Source organism: Myotis yumanensis, unplaced genomic scaffold (assembly GCF_028538775.1).
Source record: "Myotis yumanensis isolate MYYU_CA2020_CCGP unplaced genomic scaffold, mMyoYum1.0.hap1 SCAF_2, whole genome shotgun sequence".
Lineage (NCBI taxonomy): Eukaryota > Metazoa > Chordata > Mammalia > Chiroptera > Vespertilionidae > Myotis > Myotis yumanensis.
Window position 1 is genome coordinate 140,871,944 of NW_027223753.1, and position 20,335 is coordinate 140,892,278.

General features: G+C 35.7%; 1 protein-coding gene across 2 annotated transcripts in view; it reads left to right on the forward strand.

Annotated features, from left to right (window-relative positions):
* ZPLD1 (zona pellucida like domain containing 1) overlaps positions 1-16,744 on the forward strand; it is a 43,424-nt gene extending 26,680 nt beyond the window's left edge. For both annotated transcript variants that reach the window (XM_070403523.1, XM_070403521.1), the window contains 6 exons: positions 2,021-2,118; positions 3,427-3,507; positions 8,507-8,678; positions 9,921-10,029; positions 16,130-16,159; positions 16,569-16,744. In XM_070403523.1, the coding sequence (XP_070259624.1) occupies positions 2,021-2,118; positions 3,427-3,507; positions 8,507-8,678; positions 9,921-10,029; positions 16,130-16,159; positions 16,569-16,744 (666 nt within the window). The remainder of the gene's footprint in view (positions 1-2,020; positions 2,119-3,426; positions 3,508-8,506; positions 8,679-9,920; positions 10,030-16,129; positions 16,160-16,568) is intronic.
* The last annotated feature ends 3,591 nt before the right edge of the window (positions 16,745-20,335 follow it).

The window sequence follows — 20,335 nt, forward strand, 5'->3', positions numbered from 1 at the left end:
TTATTCTCCAGTTAGTCATTTGGAGAGGAAAGTTATGCTTACCCAATTGGGATTCAGTGCAATTGTTTATTTCTATGTGTTCTGGGATTCAGTAAATATTACTTAGAAAAATTTATTTATAAAATAATGACTATATGGACTATGCTATTTTCATATATGGGACTTTGAGTTGAACTGTGGCCTTATTTCTGTGCAATATAAATATATCATTTTCTCCTATGCAAAAATAGAAAGTGAGGTTGACCTGTGAATTTAAATCATACCTAAATATTAGGTGTCTTCTGAGCAGATACAAAAACAGTAAATCTGAAATAATGAATGTTTTTAAAAGTTGAAGAAAAAATCTAAAATAAATGCAATTTATTTTAGAGATAATATTGTACTGACAAGAGTAAAGACATCTATCCAAAATAGTCAGAGAACTACCTTTTAGAAGCAATTTTAGGATGAAAAATGTGATGATTCATGGTTAAACCGCATTATTTGCAAATGATTTTGCAGTATAGTATTTATAAAGAAGTTTCTTCTGGACATTATTGATGCAAGTATAAGAGAAAAATGCTGCATAGTTAGAGAAAAATTACTTGAAAGTTGGAAAAGGGAGGATTTAGGGTTTGGCTACTGACATGGGTTGTGCAAGAATTCAGAACTGAAAGAACAGATGGAGAGAGAAAGTTTATTTTACTTTCCAGGAGAGGAAAGGGCCACGCATTGCTAGTCAATACAGCGCAGGGAAGAGAGAGTGGCCTACTCTTTTAGGCAGTGGCTATTACTCAGTGACAAGGAAGGAAGGGGGATTCTGTTGAAGTTGAGCACATACCAGGGGTTATCTTGAAAAGTTACCATTTGATTGCTTTCTAGGAGATAGTACCGCAGATGTTCTAGGGAGGTGTCATCTCAGTATTTCTCCCAAGCCTGTAAAACAAGCTTAGAGAAAAAGTTATAAATGATTTAAAAGAGTCTTATTTAAAGGTTAGGAGAGAAGGGAAATTTTCTACTAACTAGAGATAGAGACTCCTTGGTGTGAATTATCCTTGAGTTGTGGAAACAGCAGGGAGGAGGGGGATGCAAGAATGTAGCCTTGAGAGTAGCTTATCTTGTACCACAGTATAAACAGAAGAGCTAACAATCTTGGGGTTTAATTACCAGGTGTTTTTCATAAATTGTGGAAGGCCACAGAAAAGAAAAGGAAAGGTCTTTTTCTGTCCTTACAGGGAGCCAGAAAGATAATTAAATAAAAATACTACCTATCTAAAATGGCTAGAGGAGCTATTACCATTTATCACAGAAATAAAGGAAATAAGTACAGCATATAATCTCTCATTTATTGAGCTTATTTGGGAATGAAATATTCCACATGATTGCAACTTTTTAAAAAGTTAAACATACAAACTATTACTGTATTATTTTTGCTACAAAATAGCAATATCTTCAGAGTTACTGAATTTGGGGAAACAATTTACCTCCACACTAAATGATTTGACAGTTTACAACTCTATGGCATACATTTTGACAACTTGGAGAACATGTTGATCTCTTATTTTGGTTTTCTATTAAATTTGGTAATTTGAAATTGCCAGAATAGTGATTTTGGGTAAATACTTTCCAGCGTATAAAGACATTCAACTCCCATGGCAAAGGTCTTAAACTAAAGCAGATGTTATTTAAATAAACTTTTTAAATAAATGGAATATTAGTTTAAGTAAACTGAATATTGACAATTGAATATGAGACAAAATATTAACCATTGACTATTAACAATTAAGTATAATTTAAATTCACTTACTATCATATATTGCAAAATAGGGAAAAAAAGATTTATGCATGGAAAAGAATTTGTTACTTCGATATGGTTTAAGACAGTTTTGACAAGAACTAGAAGATTAACTAGGTCCTTTTTGGAGTTGGTTTGGTAGATTTACATTGATTTGCCCCCTTTTCGATGACATTACTGTTTTAAATGGTAAATATGCTATTGTTGGAAAGGCAATAATGTATTGTTTATTTTTTTCATCATTAGGATTCAACCTACAGTCAACAGTTAATTATCCCGAGTATAGGATTGCCTTTAAAAACCAAAGTATTTGCAGCTGTGCAAGCCACTAATCTGGATGGCAGGTACTTTCATACTCTTCTCTCTTGTTGGTTAAAACATTTTTGTTGCCTAAAACCTCATGAATCATGAAGCTAGCTCTCATTCCTTTTTAATTTCAAAAATACTGTCATTGCCACAATGTTTAATCATGCTAATAAACAGAAAAAACAAATTACAAAGATTAATGGTTAACACTAATTTTTATGTCATTAATTGGAAAACAGCAAGTCTTCCTATAAAGAAGGAGGGGTAATGGCTGGAAGAGGACATGGGAGATCTTCTGAGATGCCAGAATGTTCTGGGTTGTTGTTTTTTTCTCCTGAAAGATGATTAATCAGATGCTATCATTTGTGAAAACTTATGATTTGTGTGCTTTTCTATTTGTATGTCACTATTCAATAAAAAATGTTTATTAAAAAACCAAAGCACTCTCTCCACAAGAATCTGGACCAAATTTGTATAAAACAATCCTCAGAAACATCTCTGTAAAGAAAAACCACCAAAAAAAAACAAAAAACCATTCCATTTCCATCTGATACTTAGAAAATTTATAATGATCAAAATTGAAAGAGAATTCAAAAGCTAAAAATCCAATCTTGTCCTATAAAAATTTAATATGTAAATGGCTTATTTTGGGTTTCTCACATATTATTACTTAAACTTTGTATCTTAAAGAGATTATAATACTCTAGAAATTTGGTTCTATGTTAGCTTCTCTGTCTGTCTTCTTTTATTGGCATTCAATTCCCATGGACTAGTAATTTTTATAACACCAGAGTAGGAATGAAGTAATGTATAAATGTAGGCACAGTCTGGCCTTGTGGAGGAAAGCTGTGTCTTTGCCTCATGGCTTTCTTTTACCTAACACAGTATATATACATATGTATATATATATATATTCCCACTCCCACCACTACTGATTCTGGCATAATGTAGAGTGTGCAATTTACACACCAAACTCCTTTGCTGTATGTGGTATTATAATATTCTTGTCATCTGTTAGAGACAGTAACTTTTAGAAACAAATGACCATTGTTCACAGTGAATTTAGAAGCATCTATGCAGCTCACTTTTGGGTTTGTTTCCTCAGGCTTTGGCCATTCAGTTGCCTTGTACACACATCCATTTGATGTAGGATGGCAACTTATTACAGATTTTAAAACACCTTTGAGTTTAGGAGAATGTCTTAATCAATAAGAATCTTCTGCAAATAACTAATAAAAAACTATGTTTCATGGAGTAAGACAGTTGTCAATATTTACTTGCCCTAGATTAGTAACTAATACCCAAAAGGAGTTGTGATTCTAGATTATGTTTGCCTCTTCCTGCAGATGGAATGTCTTAATGGATTATTGCTACACAACCCCATCAGGGAACCCAAATGATGATATTCGGTATGATCTCTTCCTTAGGTAGGTGTCTAAGTCCTGCATTGATAGCAAAAACTAAATTGTAGATAACTAAATTGGAAAATACAAGCCATTAATAAAAATTATCGGGTACTTTTATAGTTTTTAAATATAAAGTTTTACATTTTGAACTTTTAGTCCTTATAAAGCTGTAAGTATAAAAGTTGAGAACAGTTTTCAACAAGAAATGCTGATAAGGCTATTGTTGAATGAGAGTTGCAAGTAAGTTAGGTTCATCAAAGATGTTTTATTCATGTTTAGGATATATGGGAATATTTCACTGTCTTAGCAAAAGCAAGGCTAGGCTACTATTGTCAATAAGAGAAAGGCAGTGGGAAGGTACTATTTATTCACAGCTAGACTGACTCATCGCAAGTCAAAAGGAGAGTAAAGTTAAAGTAATGGTCTAGATAATTTAGACCCCAAAATGCTTTTCTCCATCTATCAGTATTTAATATGAAAGTATAAAATAGCCTCCTACTCCTTTTTTATTAGAGTCAGTAACTTCAACTTCATTCCCCAATAGACAGTGATAGAGTGAATGTAATCTAAATTTGGGGAAAGGGGACATTGATCATAAAAACATTCAATCATCTCAGTTCCCTTTCAGCATTTTTATCTGATAGCAGAACAGACTTGAGAGTCAAGCAATGGCTTCTAATCATCCTTATAAAATTCAGTTGGCTCAGATCACTGCTGCTTATTGACACATGATGGGAGTAATATGATGAGAAACCAAAAGAATCTGTTTATTGGCTAATCAAGGTGAAGATGATGTTCAGAGGTTATGGTCAAACTGATACTCATATCGTATTGCTGGAAGTGTTAATTTGGGCAATATTATTGAGAAAATTTATCAAAAGCCTTAAAAGATTTCATGTTCTTTGGATCTATTTTTTCCAAATTGGGAAGCATATTCTAAAATATTGATAATTTCCTGGTCTATCAGTGCTATTTAAAATAGAAAACATGGGAACAAACTGGATGTTCAGCAATGAGGAAATGGCTAGGTGAATTATGGAGAACCAGTAAATTGAGAGCTCACCCAGGCAGTGCAATCATGTAATTATTTATAAAATAGAAAAAAAAAAGGTTGGTTATATTTTACTTTTTCCCTTTCTGTCTTCTCAATGTTTCTATACTTGAAATATAGAGTTCTTAAAATTTAAATGTATTAAATAAAGAGTGAAAGAATCATATCTAATTATATATACAATTAACCTCATTTATGTTATAAATGATAGAAATGAATGTAAGGAAATACATAAAATTGTTCACAGAGATTACTAATGCATGGTGAAATTGTGAATAATTTTGTTTTGACATTTTTCTTTTTCCAAAATGTCTATAATAATCACAAATTGCCAATGTGGAGTACAATTATCAGACTTCTATCTGGTATGACCATGGCTTCAGCTTAGTTCTCAATCTTTTTCGTTTTCTTGTTGGAAACTATAGAAGAGTGAAATGCATAACTAAAAGAAGTCTCCAAAATGCCATTTTCAGTAAAACTCGGAGGAAAGAAAGCCCATTGAAAGCCCGAAATGTGTTAGTGTTAATAAAAGCAGTTAAGATTAAAATAAAATGATGGGATGTGCTCATGAATAAACCTGAGAAACACAGGGCTGATACCCTCATGAATATAAATTTAGAAAGGCAGAGAAAATTCAACTGCACAATTACATTATTAAAAAATATTTTCCTGTCATTGTAAAACAGGAGGATGGCCCATGAATTGGGGAAACCATTGAGGAAAGTCATTAATATTCTACACTGCCCTATGAGTCCCCAGGGTAAAACAAAACAAAACAAACAAACAGGTCTGGGGAAATCCAACTCTTTCAGATATGAATGGTCAATAAATGAAGGCATTTCTGACAATGTTCCTATATACTACAAGAGAAATGTGAAAAATATCAGAAAAAATTGTTAAAGATGAATTAAACTCATTAGGAAAAATATTGCCATGTACTGGTTGGGTAGCTCAATTGGTTGGAGTGTCATCCCGTACACCAAAAGGTTGTGGATTTGATCCCCAGTCCAGTTGCGTACTGGAGGCAACCAATCAATGTTTCTCACATTGATGTTTCTCTCTCTCTTTCTTTCTTTCTCTCTCAACATATCCTGGGTGATGATTAAAATCTATACTAATAAAAGGGTAACGTGCTAATTAGAACAGGAGACCTTCCAGATGTCCTATAGGACAAAGCCATGGTGGCAGGCCGAGGCAGAGGTGGTTAGGGGCGATCAGGCCAGGAGGGGAGGGAAGTTGGGGGTAAGCAGGCCGGCAGGGGGGGGGGGGGCAGTTGGGAGCGATCAGGCTGGCAGGGGGGCAGTTGGGAGTGAACTGGCTGGCAGGGGAGGGCAGTTGGGGGCAAGCAGACCAGCATGCAGAGTGGTTAGTGTTCAGGCAAGCAGGCAGGTGAGCGGTTAGAAAACAGCGGTCCCGAATTGCTAGAGAGATGTCCGACTGCCGGTTTAGGCCCAATTCCACAGGGATTGGGCCTAAACCGGCAGTCGGACATCCCCCGAGCGGTCCCAGATTAGAGAGGGTGCAGGCCGGACTGAGGGACACAGTACAAATTTCATGCACCGGACTACCAGTAGTAATAATAATAATGATAATAATAATAAACGTTGCCATGAAACAGATAGATTTGTAATTAAGCAGTCTAACAATAATTTTGTTTTACAATTTAAGAAGTAAGTATAGTTATGAAGATACAGTCAAAAGAACTCAGGTCAGAAAGGACAGTAAAATGGAAGGCCATGAAAATATGAAAAGAGAATTGGGAGAATTTTAGATGAAATAGAAAAAACAAATCTATTGCAAATGGAGGACATAATTAGAAGGTGTGCAGAGGAGAATAGACACAGCAGACAGCACAGTGTGGGATAGGGAAGATAAAAATAGCAAATGCAATTACAAAGAAACATATGTGAAGGAGATGATAAAAAGGTTAGAGTAGAAACAATAGAAATAAAAGATAGCACAAGGAACTAAATTCATGTATAATATGTGTAATTGGAACCCCCCAAAGAAACCAAACTAATAGAGTAAAAATATATAGCCCAAGAATACTCTCCTAAATTAAAAGAAATTTATACCAACATAGTGAAAGGGTGCATTGGATAATATTGAAGCTTTCACAAAATGGAAACTAGAGGAACTATAAAAAGACATAGTCAGAAATATAATAAAAGTGAAAGACTAATTACTCTCTCTCAGGAAACTTAGTTCTGGTGGCCAATAATTAAGTAAGGATATAGGAGATTAAGTGGCATAATAAATAAGCTATATATTGATAGCTAGCAATTTAAAACAATATCAGAAAACAGAAAGTTCTTTTACAAAACAAAAAATAGAGAAGTACAAGGTACTCAAATCAAGAAAAAAGTGATAAAGTACAACTCCATAAAAACAACAACAAAACATGGAAATAAGAAAGGTATAGCCCTACCAGAAATTATAGTTAATAAAATATCTAAAATTATTCAATAAATGTGATACTATGCAAGACTAGACACATAGATGACAAAAATTTTGGAAAAGTAAGCTGAGAAATATATCCAAAATGTGGGAATTTACTAGATGGTAGGCTGTGATATCACAAAGCAGTGGGATAAACAGAGATTTTTTAAAATAGAGCTAGATAATGGATAACCATGAGAAAATATAGCACTAGATCTATACTTCACTCAATACACCATAATAAACTTTAAACAGATTATTAACTTAAGTATAAAAACTACACCTTTAAAAGTGGTAGAAAAATGTATTAACATAGAAATATTTTTAAAACTTTAGAATATGGAAAATCTGTCTTCAGCCCCAAAATTAGACACCATAAAAGAAATATTGAAAATATCACATAAAAATAAAAGTGTGTATGTGTACACACATGCACACACACACACACACACACACACACACACTGTGAGGAATGTCCAAAGCCAAACAACAAAGTAAAACAATATGGGACTTATATAACAAACAAGGATGCCCTCTTCCTAACGTTTAAAGAACTTGTAGGAATCAGGATGGAAAGGCCAATAATAGAAATTTGGGCAAAGGACATAAGCAGTTTTCAGATTAAGAAACACAAAGTGGCTCTAATGTATATGAAAAATGTAAATAATAATTATATGGCAATAGTTTATTCTTCCTATCAAATAGGGAACAATCCGAACATTTTTCCATAGGCTTTGTTCCTGTAGCTCTGGGGGAAAATAGGGATTTTTTTCATATATTACTGAGGAAGTATAAAAAATAACAATATCTATAGAGGGCAATGTAGCAAATCTATCAATTAATCTCACAGATATATTGCATAGATACACTGCACATGTTCAAAATGCTGCATTATAAGGCAACCTATTATTTACTCTGTTTGTAAAAAGCAAAATATTCAAGGATACACATTAGGTAACTAAATAAACTCTGTCAAATGGAATACTATACAGCTGTGGATAAAGAATGAGGAGGCTCACCAAGTATTGATATGGAAAGATCTCTTATGGTACATTGCTACATTTTTAAAAAGGCAAGGTCCAAACATATAGATTGTGCAAGAAGGAAGGAACAATAAGGATATGTTGCTTGTGCTTCTCTTTGTACGTTCCCTGGGAGGACGCAAGGCAAGTGGGATCACCTCTGGCAGGTTTGTACCTGGATGTGACTGGTATGGACAGGGTCAAAGATGGGAGGAGACTTTTCACTATATATACTTATATTTTTTGGATTGTTACCATGTGAAATTACCTCTAAAATGTGACAGTAATGTCATAATCAGGAACTGATCTATTTATGTTCTATGATCAAAGTCATTCTTATCATATCTGTTGAGCTCGCTTATTCTCTTATTAAATGTCTCTAGCATGGCATGATTTTTTTAGCTCTTAATGTAGTGGGGTACTTTTAAGACTGCAGAGATTTATTTACAAGTCCCAGTGGGCTGGTAATTTCCAATAATATCCTGTTTTCACATTTCCTAAAATGCAGCTGTGACAAAGATCCACAGACCACGGTCATTGAAAACGGTAGAAGCCAGCAGGGCCGGTTCTCCTTTGAAGTGTTCCGATTTGTGAAACACAAGAATCAGAAAATGTCCACCGTCTTCCTGCACTGCGTTACCAAGCTCTGCAGAGCTGACGACTGCCCCTTCCTTATGCCAGTATGTTTCTGAGCAACTTTAGTCTAAATTGTCAAATTGATCTAAGCTGAAAGGTTATCAAGTGCTCACTGATTTCTATAGTGACAGTGGGTGTGCATCAGGTCAAACTGTTTGCGGTAGGATTTATTCGTTCATCCAGTGGAGATCTATTGAACGCCGACTTTATGCCAAGCATTGTACTGGGAATAGAGATGCATGCATGAATTCTGAATTCACTGAGCTTATCCTTTAGAAGCAGGAAATAGTGATGAAATGAAACAAGAGAAAAATGTTATGGCACAAGGCAGACGTAGATATGGGCTGTGGTAAGAGGCAGTGCCCATCATTGTGAGAGAGATGAAGCAGAAGATATTGGGAGGGTTGGTGGAAGAGATGAACCTTGAACTGTGCCAGAAGATGGATGAACCCAAAAGAAAAAAAAAATCAAGACTGCGAGAGACCCTCCATGCCAAAGAATGGTCAGAGTCACAGACACTTAAACAAAATAGCCAGGGAACCTCCAGTACCACAGTAAGGCTGTGGAGCAGAGTGGAAGATGATGGAAAACCTGAGGAGGGGGCAGGACTGGCACTAGAAAGGGAGATTGGGGCCAGCTGGCCCAGTAATCCCTTGGATTAAAAATGAAAAGCTATAAAAGGTGTGACTCTGAAGTGCTTAAAGCCATCACATAAAATATAGATCCATTTACTAGGGAATAAAAAAAATTCTATTGCTGACAGACCTTCTTAGGGTCACGTCAATATTAACCTGAGAAAAATACAGGCACATTTTATAATATGAAATGACTTTAGTATGTTTATATTTATGTTCAAATTCATGAATTTCTTTATCGTTATAGACTAGTTTAGTCCTAACTAGCTATATCAGATGGGGATAAATAGAGAGTCCACATTACCTGGGCTCTGTGCTGACCAACATTTCAGGGAAAGATTTATTAAAGGCTTGAGAGAAATAAAAGAGGAAAAGTTTGATAAACACTGCTCTTTTTTTCAGGGGAGCCACTGAGCTGTGTAAATTAATGAGGCAATGCACTGCTATAATGGGAGGAAATAAGAAATGTGGCCACGCCAGGAAAAGAAACACTGTAGCAGTTATATGTAAAGTAATTAAATAAATGCACAGAAGTAAATGAATAAAATTAAGCATGTGGTATCTCTTCTAAAAGAATCTGCTTTCCAAATGGCCATAAAGAAACAATTTTGTGCCAGTGTGGAATTTCATTTGTTTTCATTAACTCCTCAGAGTTGCAGCCACAGAGAAAGGAGAGATGCAGGGAGGAGGACCACTTGGAGCCCCCAGAGCACTTCTGGAAATGCCATCCTCTCTGCGGGGCCCATCATTACTCGGAGCGGTAAGAGTGCCCCTCCTTTTGTGTGTAGTAATAGTCGGTTACAAAATGGCTTGTTAGTTGGCTTCTAAGGAGAACACAAAGTGGTTCCTAAAGAGCGCTAATTAACTGTAAGACAAGATAAACTGCTAAACAACTTTAATTTCACAGTAGTTTCCTGTTTACTCAACTTACACAAAGGGCAGGATTGTCTTTATCACATTTCCCTTTACACACACACACACACACACACACACCGAGAGAGAGAGAGAGAGAGAGAGAGAGAGAGAGAGAGAGAGAGAGAGAGAGAAAGTATACCATCCTGGACAGTTTCACTTGCCCTTCCCAATTCACTCTACTTTCCCCGCCCTGCCCTCTGCCCCTGAAGACTGGCCTATAGGCAGCCTTGCCATCCAGTTTCTGGTTGGGCTTGGCCAATAGGTGGCGCTGTCAGAGAATGGGAGTGAAGTCCACCCAGCTCCTGCCAGACAACTCTCTCCACAGAGCTGGTTTCAGAGCTGGTCCCTCCCCTTCACCCATTGCCCGATTAACTTTACTTTCTCTTGTGAATTCCCTACATTTTTATTAATAGTCCTACTAAACTCTCCTTAAATTCCCCAGTTTGAGTACCCTTTCTTTTCTCCCAGGATTCTGAATGTTACATAACCCCGTCTAATGTACTCTTTCATACTCATGAATCTACTAATACATCAGCATGAAACCAGAGACATCCAGAATAAAACAGACATGCAGTGTAAACAAAACAAATTAATTTTTAATTAAAAAAACCTGGGTAGTTCCATCTTTTGTCCTAACAAGCTTTGTGACTTGGGAATTCTATTTCAGTTCTGTGGGCAAATGTTCCTTCATTTTTTAAATAAAGGTTTTTTAAATAAAAGTAGCCTTAAAGATTCTTTCTAAATCTATAGTTCTAAATTTGTCTTAAAAAGCAGAATTCTGATTTGGGTTATATTGTAATATTTTTTCTCTATTTTATATTAGCCATAAGTCTATTGCTGTATTTCAATTAGATTATCTTTACCTTTTCTTCCATCCCACAGTGAAAATTTTTTTTGCTTGAAGTAGGTAATTAAGCAAAAAGTGGTTTGGGCTTGAAAAATCCACATGATTGCTTTATTCATTCCCCTGTGTTTGTATTGACATAGCATTAAAAAAAAGCTAATAGGCCTTTTAAATAATGCATACATTTATTAAATATAAAATTTCAGACTTAGTCCACATTCCTGAGGGTTGGTATGTGTTTTGAATGGTTTGAAAAGAACTAGTTGGTGGTTTATAAAAGGCCCAAATCTTATCTCTATTTAGCTGTTTGAAATAATGTCTATAATCACACTGCATGGGAACTCAGTTCTTGTTGCCAATGATTAGGAATGCTTTGGGGTTGGTACAATAAAAATATTTTTATTTCTATAGAGTGTGTCTAGTGTCAGTTTGCTGTAAAAAAAGAACCTTGAAAGTTGAGTAGATGGCTTTTCCTCTTATTAACCTCCTTGCCTTCCCTTTTACTGGAACCAAATTGAATTTATTTATTTTAACTTAAATATTACACATTTCAAATAATTTGCTGGTGTAAGATAATTTTCAAAAAGACCAAAATTTCTATAGATCACCAAGTAGAAGTTTCTAAATAGCTAACCAGCGATTCAGGTTTGCAGGTTTAGTTATCCAAAATATCTATGTTAAAAACTCAACGAAGTAATACCTTTAATCACAACACCACTGATGCCATGCTGGTTTTCTTCCTTTCTAAGTTCAACGTGCTTTTACCTCATGGGTGATATTTATTCCCAACACACTGAGGTTGTCTCTTAGCCACCTTGGGCTCTCCACTGGCAAAGCTCCCAAAGGATTATATTCAAACATTACAGATCCACTTCCTTCCTCTCTCACTCTCCGTGGATTAATTTTTCATAAGTTAGATAAATGGCAATAGGATGTTTCTTATTTTTTGGTGATCATGGTGGTCTCACTGTGTAGAGGACCATATATAACAATGTTTCCTAAATAATTTAATTAGTTACTAAATAATATTTTAAATTCCACGTAAACCCAGAATTCAGGAAATCAAGCTGTATCTATCCTCAGGCAAATCCAATATAAACTTAATGTCCTGCTTAATGACCAAGGCAACCTTCCTTCCTTAGTTTCACTCTATTTTTACCGTAGGTCAGCTAGAATTTATCTCTCCAGATCCTATGGCCGATTTTATAGAGAGAAGTCCAATTTCAGGCTTGATTTGCTCCGGTCAAACCTCTCTGATACTTGCAAGTTTTGCTTTTGCTTTTTTTACTCATTGAACCACTCCTTTCCCCTAGACATTTGGCTTAGGTCAAGTTTAATAAGATGATAAACCTCACAACTTTTGTTTTGTTTTTGTGTTTTAATGAGATCAAATCCATTCTGGTTATTTTTACCCAACGTTGTTAAATCATTTTGTTAGTTGATTTAGGAAAATATTTACATCCTCAAAATTCAAATACCCACAAACTTCCTGAAGTGTTATTCTTTTAAGTTCCCAAATACTAAAACTATTTGGTAGGAAAATGCTTATCATGTGGTACAATTCTGGAAATTTAGACATATCATCACTGAAAAACAATAGTGACAAATAGTTTATTTACATAAATTCCAATGGAGAAGTCCAAGACAAACCCTTGTTCAACTACTCTCACTGAGTATTTTGGGTAGTTAATAATTCACCTAAGTGAATTTATTTAGCCCCTATAAGGGATAGGCACTCTGGTAGGAATTTGGAATATAATAGAGAACAGGCCACCGTCTTTGCTCTCAGTGATCTCAGAGTTCAAAGGTAGAGATAGACTATGAACAAACATAACAGGGTGGAAAGTAAGAAGTTTGAAGGCTCTGAACTTGAAATATGTGGTTCATTTTACTACATAGGTAATTGAAATTTTTTTAAAAAATAACTTGTGCCCAGTTGGTGTAGCTCAGTGGACTGAGCATCGTCCCATGGACCAAGAGGTCCCAGATTCAATTCCCAGTCAGGGCACATGTCCAGGTTGCAGACTAGATCCCCAGTAGAGGGTGTGTAGCAGGCAGCTGATTGATGTGCCTTTCTCATCGATGTTTCTATCTCTCTCTCCTTCTCTCTTCCTCTCTGAAATCAATAAAAATATGTTAAAAAATAGATTGCTCTAAGAAAGAAAACTATTCATTTTGCATATATCTTTGTACTAATGTTCTTTTTTCCCCATTTATTTCAACTACTTATATGAAAGAAAATCAGAGAATGAGAATTTATCTGCCACTTGTGGCTTTGGAACACCTGTGGCATTGCTGTGACCACTTTTCTCCTATTGGTCCTCAGCTAACGTTGTGTTTTTGAAGAACCCATCAAGTTTAGTATTCTAATGTGATCTAATTCCAGAAGGTATATTTTGGCATATATGTCTATGTTAAGAACAAGAAGACATGAAAACAAACAAACAAACAAACAAACAAAAAACAGGAGTGTGGCCCTAGCCTGTTTGGCTCAGTGGATAGAGCACCAGCCCGGAGACTGAGGGTGATCTGGGCATGTGGGGGAGGCAACTAATCGATGTGTCTCTCTCACATCAAGTTTCTCTCTCTCTGTCTCTCCCCTTCTCTTCCACTCTCTCTAACAATCAATGGAAAAATATCCTTGGGTGAGGATTAACAAAAATATAGAAAAATAATTTTTAAAAAATACACAGGAGTGTGTGGTGACAAAAATTTTCTGGAAAATTTCTACCTCCCCTTTCTGGGCTCAACGGTGCTTTGATTTCTTTTTTTTTTTTTTTAATTGCAATGATACTAATCTTGCTGGGCATCAGAAACAGCAACCAGATCAAATTATTTTCTCTACATTTTTCCACTATCAAATACAATTCCATACACTGTTCAAGTATTACATGCTTTGATTTCAGCCATCTGCCAAACATAGGATGCTTCCGGTTTCAGTGTCCTAGAACCTGGAGCTGGTATGGCTCATGTGGCCTTGTGTTCCCACAGATATTTTGTTCACAGCCAAGTCTCCGTGGGTGACACCTGGGTGTAGGGTGCAGCTATAGGGTTAAGCCTCGGACTGACCTGTTGGCAAAGCCACAAACAAGTCCCAGCTTAGAGGGCACAGTCCTCTTAGCATAATTAGGCTTGACCTTATGACCTCCCTATATCCTTCCTAGGTAGCTAATGGGCTGTGGGAGGTGCAGCAAGTGCTGCCAAAACAAGTGAAACTCACAAGAACATTGTAACTATGGTGACCACTACCTTGTTTACCTCTGGCTGTAAAATAAAGGCTCAGCTTGCCTCTGGATCTCTCTCTGTGGCCTCAGCCAGGCACAGGAAGATCCACCTACACCCAGCTTATTCTCTTTGTCATTTCTTCATCCTTCACCGCCCTCACTCAGGCTTGTGAACCCTTGGCTGAGCTGGCTCGGCACACTGGGATATTGTTCTTATAGAAGTGTTGGAGATAATGTGGGAGAGGAGAGGATATTCTGATTTTTCTTATTAACCTCAGGATGCAGAAAGTAGTTGGGGTACTTTTGCTTAATTTGGAACATATAGGAGAAAGGAGCTTTCTATTTTTTTAAAGAAACATGTTTTAGAGCCAACGAGTTTGATTTCTAAACAAAGAATAACTGTTAGAAAAAATTTTAGAGTGTTATATATTCTCCTCCATGTTCCAGGGAGGCAGTTTGCCTTAAGAAAGAGTCACATGGACCCTTTGGGTGAATTGATCACAGTTCCTTCATCCCATCTCTTTCCATGAAAAGAAAGTGTCTATAAAATGGTGTTGCTTGGAGGTTAGGATTTTCCTAAGGGTGCCTTATAAGGAAAATTGGAGCTGTTTTTCTTTTTGTCCTATAGCAATGCACCGCACCATTCTAAAGATTCCCGAGAATGTGTGCTTCATTAATTTTGGGCATTGCTCTTCAGGGATCAAGCAGAGGAACCATCATTTCTGCCAAGACTCACATGTCTGAAAAGAAATGGCATCAGATATTTTATAAATATCTCACCAAGTTCTCCCATCAATGGTTTCAAATGCTAATCCTAGAGTTTTGAAGCTTGAGATTTTCATCTCTGACTAAAAATATTTTTTCATACTTGGCTAGTTTATATTATTTTAGAAAAAGGATGCTGAAACTGAGCTTTTACTTAAACGCATGTTTACTTTATCAAAGAGGCTGAGACAGATGGAAGTTTCTTCATTTGTAAAGTGGGGGTAGCAATCACATCTAAACCATATGATTATTATGAGGATTAAATGTGATAAAATCCAAAACAGCACTTTGTAAACTGTATGGCACTACATACACATTAAGTGTCATAATATTTATACTCCAAAATCTGTCAACTGCACTCATTTTATGGTTCAAGTAACAAACAGTTACAGATGCACACACAACCACATATTTAAACACAAATACAAAGTTCACTCATTGTACAAGCTCCAAGGGCTAATTGCTATATGATTACTAAACAGGTGATGAAGCCAAGTGAATGTGTTCATTGCATCTATTATTATGTTTGCCAGGAAAAAGTGAAAAATCAACAGCTTCCTAGATGCAAATTAACCGACAACTCAAGCTCAGACTTCATGTTTCCCTTTCAGTTAGTTATTAAGTGTGAATTTATCTTCTTGGAACGTAAAATGATGTTTTTGCTGATTACGATGGGCAAATTGGCAACACTTAAAATAGAGCAGCACTAAATAATGAATATTTCTCTATAAGCGAATAACAAATGGCAGGATATAGGGCTATAAAAAATGTAATAACTGTTAACAATTACTGCCCCCACTAACATGACTAAAGAGATAATGATGAGACAAAGCTGGCAGAAAAGAATACAGAACAGTATATTTTGCAATTATATTTGTGGCAGTGTATGGGCTTGGGAAACAGATAGATGATACAATTTTTCACATGTGGAATGGAAAATTGGAAAGCAGAATGGTTTAGGAGAATTTTTATTATCGATTGCCTTCCCCATGGAGCTTGTGGGTGAAGGTGAGGAGACATGTTGATAAAAAGTAATTATAGAATTATAATAAACATAGATAAATATTTGGAGACATAATATTGCTATTCTTTTTTTCTTTTTCCCCTTCCAGATGAGACTCCAACCAACAATTCACAGCTTGGTAAGATAATTAACATATACTGAAACTAAAATTATGATTTTTTTTTAATTTTAAAGTTTTTTTGGTGATCAGTTGCAAATTCATAATCAAGTAAATATATTATAAGTTTGTTATATTTTAAATAACAGTTCACTGAGGCTTTCTGAATTCGTATGTGACCTATTGGTCAATTTTTATTGAATTTTATAGATGACCTATTACTTTTTTTGTTACCCTGTGGCTACCAAGCTTCTAAACAATATAATCCTTTGGTTATTGAATTAAAAAATAGTCACATAGATTGTTGCTTGATCTAGTGTCATGCTGTTATTCTATAAGATACTGATGGCAGATGTTTTGCATATATATCGGGATAAGATAACATGAATCTAACATTGGGCTTTCCATGTGTTTGTCTTATTACTTACAGGTTCTCCAAATGCACCTCCTTTCCAGCTGAATGCTGTCACCAGCGCACTGATATCAGGAATGGTCATTCTGGGTGTCATGAGCTTTTCCCTACTCCTGTGCTCACTGGCCCTTCTACACAAGAAGGCACCCAATAGTTTGGTGTTGAATGGCATAAGAAACCCAGTCTTTGACTGACTGTAATAGGTTCTTGCCCTGGAGAGAAGGCTCACTGTGAGACCGCAGTCAGTGTCCCATCTGAAATGAATGTGAGCCAGCACTTGATATTTGTAGGTTTGGTAGATTTCACAGTGTAGCTCTTCAGCGTGATGCTAGTGAAAGAATTTTGATTATATTGCTGTTGTCTCTTATGGATGTGGTCAGCCATATTTGTATGGCACCAATGATTATACTGACAACAAGCAAATAATATTCAGGATTTATATCTTACAGGATAAGTCATATTTTATTTTATTTCAATTTTCTTTTGATTATTGGTTATAGAGATAAAAGATTGGAATAGAAGAAAAAAAGAGGAATTTTTTTTACATTTTGCCCCATAAGCATTAAAACCCAATGCACTGGCATTTAGATTTATAGTCCTGAAATGAAAATTGTTTTTGTTTTATTCCAGATAATTTCAGCTTGGGGATATACTTTCATTGGATTGGCCAATTTAGATACCTGAGATATTTTGGACTGATTTCCCAAATCAACATTATTTTCTAGAAAAACTTTTGGGAAATGTTATTTTTTTAAAAAAATTATTGAATTTATTGGGGTGACATTGATTAATAAAATTAAATAGGTTTCAGTTGTACAGTTCTATAATACATCATCTGTATATTGTATTGTGTGTTCACCACCCCTAGTCAAGTCTCCTTCCATCACAGTTTATCCCCCCTTTACCCTCTTCTACTTCCTCCACCCTCTTTCCCACTGGAAATCACCATACTCTTGTCTGTGTCTGAGTTTTTTGTTTTTTCTTTTCTTAATCCCTTTACCTTTTTCTTTTCTTTTTTTTTCCTAGTTGGGAAGGAATGTTGTGGAGTATCCATTTCTGATCAAACAGTAAAAGTAGTTTTCAACCTCTGAACGATACTCAGAGACCATAGACCATTATTCCTTTGGCTTTGATCAGTTTCCCTAAATCAGTGTGTGTTGGCTCTTCTCCAGCAGCTGTGCTTCCAGCAGTGAGACAACTGCAATGATTATTCTTCACTCAAGGACCACTATTTGGAAAAGCAAGCTGTAGTTGTGAGAAGAGGACCTTGTCCCCAAATATAAGCATAATGTTCTTGGGTGGGATTTTAACGATCTAGGTCTTTTTTTAATTTTCTTCCCTAGAATAAAGAGAGAATGGGTTAAATGTATTTTGCATATATTTGTTGGAGTCTCCAAAAATATTGTTCTTTCCTACAAATTTCTGATGCTGACAAAACAAATAGCATGGAGGAGGTTTTATTTTAAAGGTGTCTTCTTGAAAGTGTTATAATTGCTATTAAATAAACAGTATTTTCTTTAATAATAAGCTGCAAGAAGCATTGGACACTTTACCAGTTTTGCTAAAATTTTAAAAAGCCAAGTTTTAAGCAGTCTCTGTTCTTACAAGAAGAAAACACAAAAAGCAACCTTCCCTTTGTTCAAGATATCCACACAATTGAACAAATAAAATAATTCAAATACCAAAACCTAGAAATGCTGTGTTAACTATAAACATTTCTGTAGAAACTAATTTCTACTCAACATTTGTGACCCATTTTTCAGTACTTAATTTACTATACTACATGCAAATCACTATGCAATTTTAGATTTGACTCAAATAAAGTATCTGAATTCTTTTTGTTGTTTTTTTATTAACATTTTTAATGTTGACATTATGGCAGGTATCCCCCCTTTTCACCTTCTTTGTCTACCTCCACCCACCCCCACATCCCCTACCTTGACCTTCACCAAATTATTGTTTGTGTCCATGGGGTATGCATATATGTTCTTTGGCTAATCCCTTCACATCCTTTATCTAGCCACCACCTCCTCTTAGGCATGGACCAGTCTGTAAGTACCTACACTCTTAAATTAATAATTAAATCAATCATCAAATCAAAAAAGCGCCTTTCATCCAGTTTGGCTGAATAGTTCAGAAGAAAGTGTTTATGTTACAATATTTAGCTATATAATGGCCTCAACTTTCTCTTTCAAGGTATAGGCATAATCAGATTGACATGGGATCTGGAAAGTTTCTGGATAATTTCTTCAATATTCAGTCTACTACTTAAAGAGCAAATCTCCTTTGTGATACTTCACAGTAACTTTGATGTGGCCTTCTGAACTCTATCTGCGTTAGCAAATTTATTTTCTAATATAAAGGGAAAATTGTGTAAAAAGAAAAATATGGACAGTGGTACTCATGTGACCCTAAATATATGTAGATCATATTGAAATATTCTGGAAAATCTATTTCAGATGCTTTAAGTGAATTGTCATTGGCCTGAGGATGAAATCCTATGAATAGGACATAATACCATTGCCACTAGCTTGTCAGTTTGATTTTTGTGTTTTAGGATGGCTACTGTTTCAGCTGTTGACCTTTTAACTTATGTACACCATATTGTAAAACTGAATAACAGGCATATCATTTCACAAGCAACTTAAATCGCATATTATTTTTTGCCACCCTTTCTGCATAAGTGGGAGAATCAGAGCTATTATGAGACAAAACAGATCTCTTTTGTATACCTTTGTTCTTACAAACCCGCAGTTGCTTATAGTATGTAGCTATGCTAAATATTCTGGTTACTATAGTGTGGAAACCTTACAGATTTGTGCAAATGTTCCTTCAGTTTTAATACCTCAGACTGTTGTTTGCACTTCAGGGGTAAGGTGTGATGACATGTAAAAAATGATTGTTTAATAAAATAATTGTAAATGAATTTTGTTAAAATAGTGACTCTTTCAAAAAAGATAATTCTCCTTTCTATTCTTTCAAAAACATTGAGGAAGATTAAATTTAAAATAAAATGCCTAATGCTACAGGGAAGGGCAGTGATCTCTGAATGTAGCTACACGAAGCCCACCTCTCCATATTGAGCTTCCTTCCTAGTCATGGCCCTGTGTTGGGAGACATATCTATGAGGTCAGCAGAGGGTAGAGAAAATAGTACACTTTACCTTGAGTCTGAGCTCTCACTAAAACAGACTGCAATTTGTCAGACTTTGAGGGCAAAGTCAAAACTGAATAGACAAGGAACTCAGCTTCTGCCCAGAGTTGCAGAGTCACTCGTGACAGTTTCATCAGGCTTGAGCTGTCATCCCTTGTTTGGGATGTGACACAGAGTTAAGGAGAAATCCTTTTCCCAACTCAGGGAGAATTCAGTCTTACAGAAGTGAGTACTACTCTGGATCCTCAAGAATTGGCAATTAGCTTTGGGAACATATAGACATGATAGTTCATGAAGGGGCCTTGTCAGCTTGTGGAAGATGTAAAGCAGTAAACTTCCTGAGTCATGAGCAGGAGAAGGCCATGGGAGACGCTTTTTTGTGAAAACATATGAGTCATCGTTTGAGGGTTTCCGAGAGCACTTGGTGGGAGAGAAATGGAACAAGATGGAGAGCCTTCTATCATGGCAGTGGGGGCTGTTAGGCCAACACACATTTGCTGTCATTCCATATTTATAAGAAAAAAAGGCAAGCTGTTCACAGATCGATTGCTTTTGAGAATGAAATTCCTCAAGTGTACTAGTCAGAGACATTTAATATGAAATCATCTAAATTTGTAATTTAGAAAACAATA